We start from the raw sequence: 2742 nt of genomic DNA on the forward strand, positions 1-2742 counted from the left end.
CCGCCCCGCCCGCCCAGCTCCTTCCCCGCTCCGCTCGCACTTGCCTTTGGCGCCCAACCCGCCCCCCGGCGGCAGGAACCATTTTCCCCCATTCCGCGGGAGGATCCGCACGGACACCGGGTGGCCCCGTATCCCTTCTTCTCCCCCTCCCACCCTCTGAAAAGGCCGCAGAGCTCCTTTAGAGACCAGTAAGTAAAACGCCCGTTATTTTCTCGGGCGATTTCCCTCCTCGGGCCAGCGGGGGCTCCTGCCCCGTCCCGCCGCTCCCCCTGCGGCCGCGCAGAGTGGTTGGCGCCGGGACGGCTCGGGGGAGGCTCCGCCGCCATTTTGTTTGTGTGAGGGGCAAGCGGGCGGCGCGCGCGGGGCCGGGGCGGGAGCCGGAGCGGGGCCGGGGCGGCGGGGCCGAGCGGCGGCTGCGCCATCGCCGCAGACATGTACATCAAGCAGGTGAGGCGCCGCCACCGCGGCCGGGTCCGCGCCCGAGGGGCGGCCCGCGGGCCTGGCGGCCTTGGCTCGTCCCGGGGGAGGCCGCCGTCCTCCCGGCTCGGCCCGCCCGGGCTCCCGCGTTGGGCCGCAGAGAGCGGCCGTGCGCGGCCCTGTGCGGGGAGYTGCCGAGGCTGGGGCATCGCTAACGTGTCTGCCGCGGTTTGTGCCGCGGTCCCGCCTGCTCCCAGGCGCGCGTGCATCCCTCTGGCTGCTTTCCTGCCGCTGCGAGCTCAAACGTCTCTGTTAGTTCAGAGTTAACCGGACATCTGCTCCATATGCAGCTMTCTTCACTTAGAATAATATTTATGACACTTGAGGGTGTTCAGTATGTATAGTCAGTATTTTTAAAACTACTTTTAGTGTTGAGAAAGTGTTGTCGGTGTCTTTTGATAGTCGTCTACTGTGTCACTGTAAGAGTTAAAGTGGTTGAACAAGAATTCACGTTGTGCAAAATGAAGAGTAGTGGAGGTTTGTATGCGGTCGTGTTAAGCAGCCCAAATGGGAGAAAAGAGGGGAAATGAATTTMATGTGAAAAGGTAATGTGKGTGGCCCATTAGTTTTACTCTTGCRGGGGTGATAAAGAGCATAACGGGTGAGTCCGAGGATAAAGAGGATGCAGGTGATGCTAGGAATAAATAAAACAAAAGTTACTCGGTGGGGCCAGAATCGTTCCTGAACTTTRGAGGTTAGAATGATGTAAGCCTTGATTTGAGGCTATGCAAGGCCATGAAGAAGTTGGAAAAGTCCAGAACGTGTAGGATGGATTATAAGAAAAGCCATCTAGAAAAAAAAAAAAAACCTTTTTTTGGAAAACAGAAGCATGCAAGGCTGTTTGWATATTGCCTTTATAAAGCTATAAAAGCTGTATAGCTTTGCTGCATAGATATGCAGGTGGCAAAAGTTTGTGCCTGTATAGTAATGCTCGTTAAATATGTGKTTTTTTTCCTTTTTTTACCCACCCTGCTTTTTGTAGAGACTTTAGATTTCTTTTGAGGATAAAGTAGAAAAATTACTCAAATCTAGACAGCTTCAGGGATATTAGAGGTGTACTGGAAAAATACCAGCAACCAGATGTTTTGCTTTGTTTGGTCAGTGTTTTTATTTCTCTCCCAAACCAGCAGGGGTGAGTGTAGTAACAGTGGCCCRGGACTGGTTGCAGCAGCAGCAGAGGGAGAATCCTGCTCTGTGTTGCAGCTCCCCGAGAGCCCCTGATGCTGAGGCAAGACCTGACTGTCACCCTAAGGAAGAGGAGGAAAGATTCCTTTGGGAGCATGAGGCAGGATGGCTCCTGGGGGAAGAGTTTTTGTTCACACCCAAAATGACCGATCCGGTTCAGTTAAATGTGTTGTCTTAATGCTTGCCCATTAAGTCCTGAAATTCTAAATTATTTCCAAATAGAGTGCTTTGGGTTTAGATATGAATGCAGTGCAGGTATCTCTGTGTGATGGATGATGATGACTGAGAATTGTATTTCACCTGTGGAAAAGGAATCACCAACACCTGCAGTTCAGAAACCACTAAGACCCCCCCAAAAAAAAAAAAAAAGAGAAGAAAAAAAGCCTGAAAAGACCATGAAGTGGCTATGCCTGCCCATATCTTTAGCTTTGTATTCTGATAATGAAATAATTTTGCAAAGAGGCGTTAATCAAGCAAACACAGCGTCTGGAAGGAGGGAGAATAGTTCTTTCCCTATAGGCTAGTCAATAACTTGTGTTGTTTTAATAAATCCAGAGTGTTGAGTTGGCCGTTTGTTTGGGTTTGGCATTTTGGTGAAACAGTCTTAATAGACTAAAGCAAGCAAGAAGTGTTTTCTGGGCATTCCTTGATTAGGGGAAGAGTGACCAAGGTCAGACTTTTCGTGAATGAATATACATCTTGTCGTTCTGCCTGTATCCAGTCTCAAGATTTTATAGTAGAGGGAAAAAAAAAAGCTTACTTTAATATGTTGGTACTACTTCCTAGTGTTTGAGGGTTTTTTCTCTCTCTTTTTTTTTTTTTTTTCTTTCTGGTAGGTACTATTGTGCTCATGTGCTATAGGAAAAAAAGTGTCAGGTCRCAGAAAATGGAACTATAGTTAGTGTCTTGGCCTTATAAATGAATTATATTCTAAATCATTTTAATTTCTAAATAATAATGTTAAGAAGACAGCAAAATGTGTTGGGGTGTATTTCTGCCATACACTTGTCCTTCAGTCTTCAAAGTAGGTATCAATTAAATATTGATGGCGTTATTTTAACAGCATTTTTCTTCTGGTGG

The 2742-nt window shown here is 48.3% G+C and overlaps 1 protein-coding gene across 1 annotated transcript in view; it reads left to right on the forward strand.

The window, feature by feature from the left end:
* Positions 1-400: 400 nt before the first annotated feature.
* The window catches only part of SMC3 (structural maintenance of chromosomes 3), a 22768-nt gene continuing 20426 nt past the window's right edge, over positions 401-2742 (forward strand). Inside the window, exon 1 of the mRNA XM_026050552.1 lies at positions 401-447. Coding sequence (XP_025906337.1) covers positions 433-447 — 15 coding nt within the window. The 5' untranslated portion in view covers positions 401-432. The remainder of the gene's footprint in view (positions 448-2742) is intronic.

The sequence above is a fragment of the Nothoprocta perdicaria genome, unplaced genomic scaffold (genome assembly GCF_003342845.1).
Source record: "Nothoprocta perdicaria isolate Ctin4 unplaced genomic scaffold, notPer1 scaffold_7, whole genome shotgun sequence".
In the NCBI taxonomy this organism is placed as follows: Eukaryota; Metazoa; Chordata; class Aves; order Tinamiformes; family Tinamidae; genus Nothoprocta; species Nothoprocta perdicaria.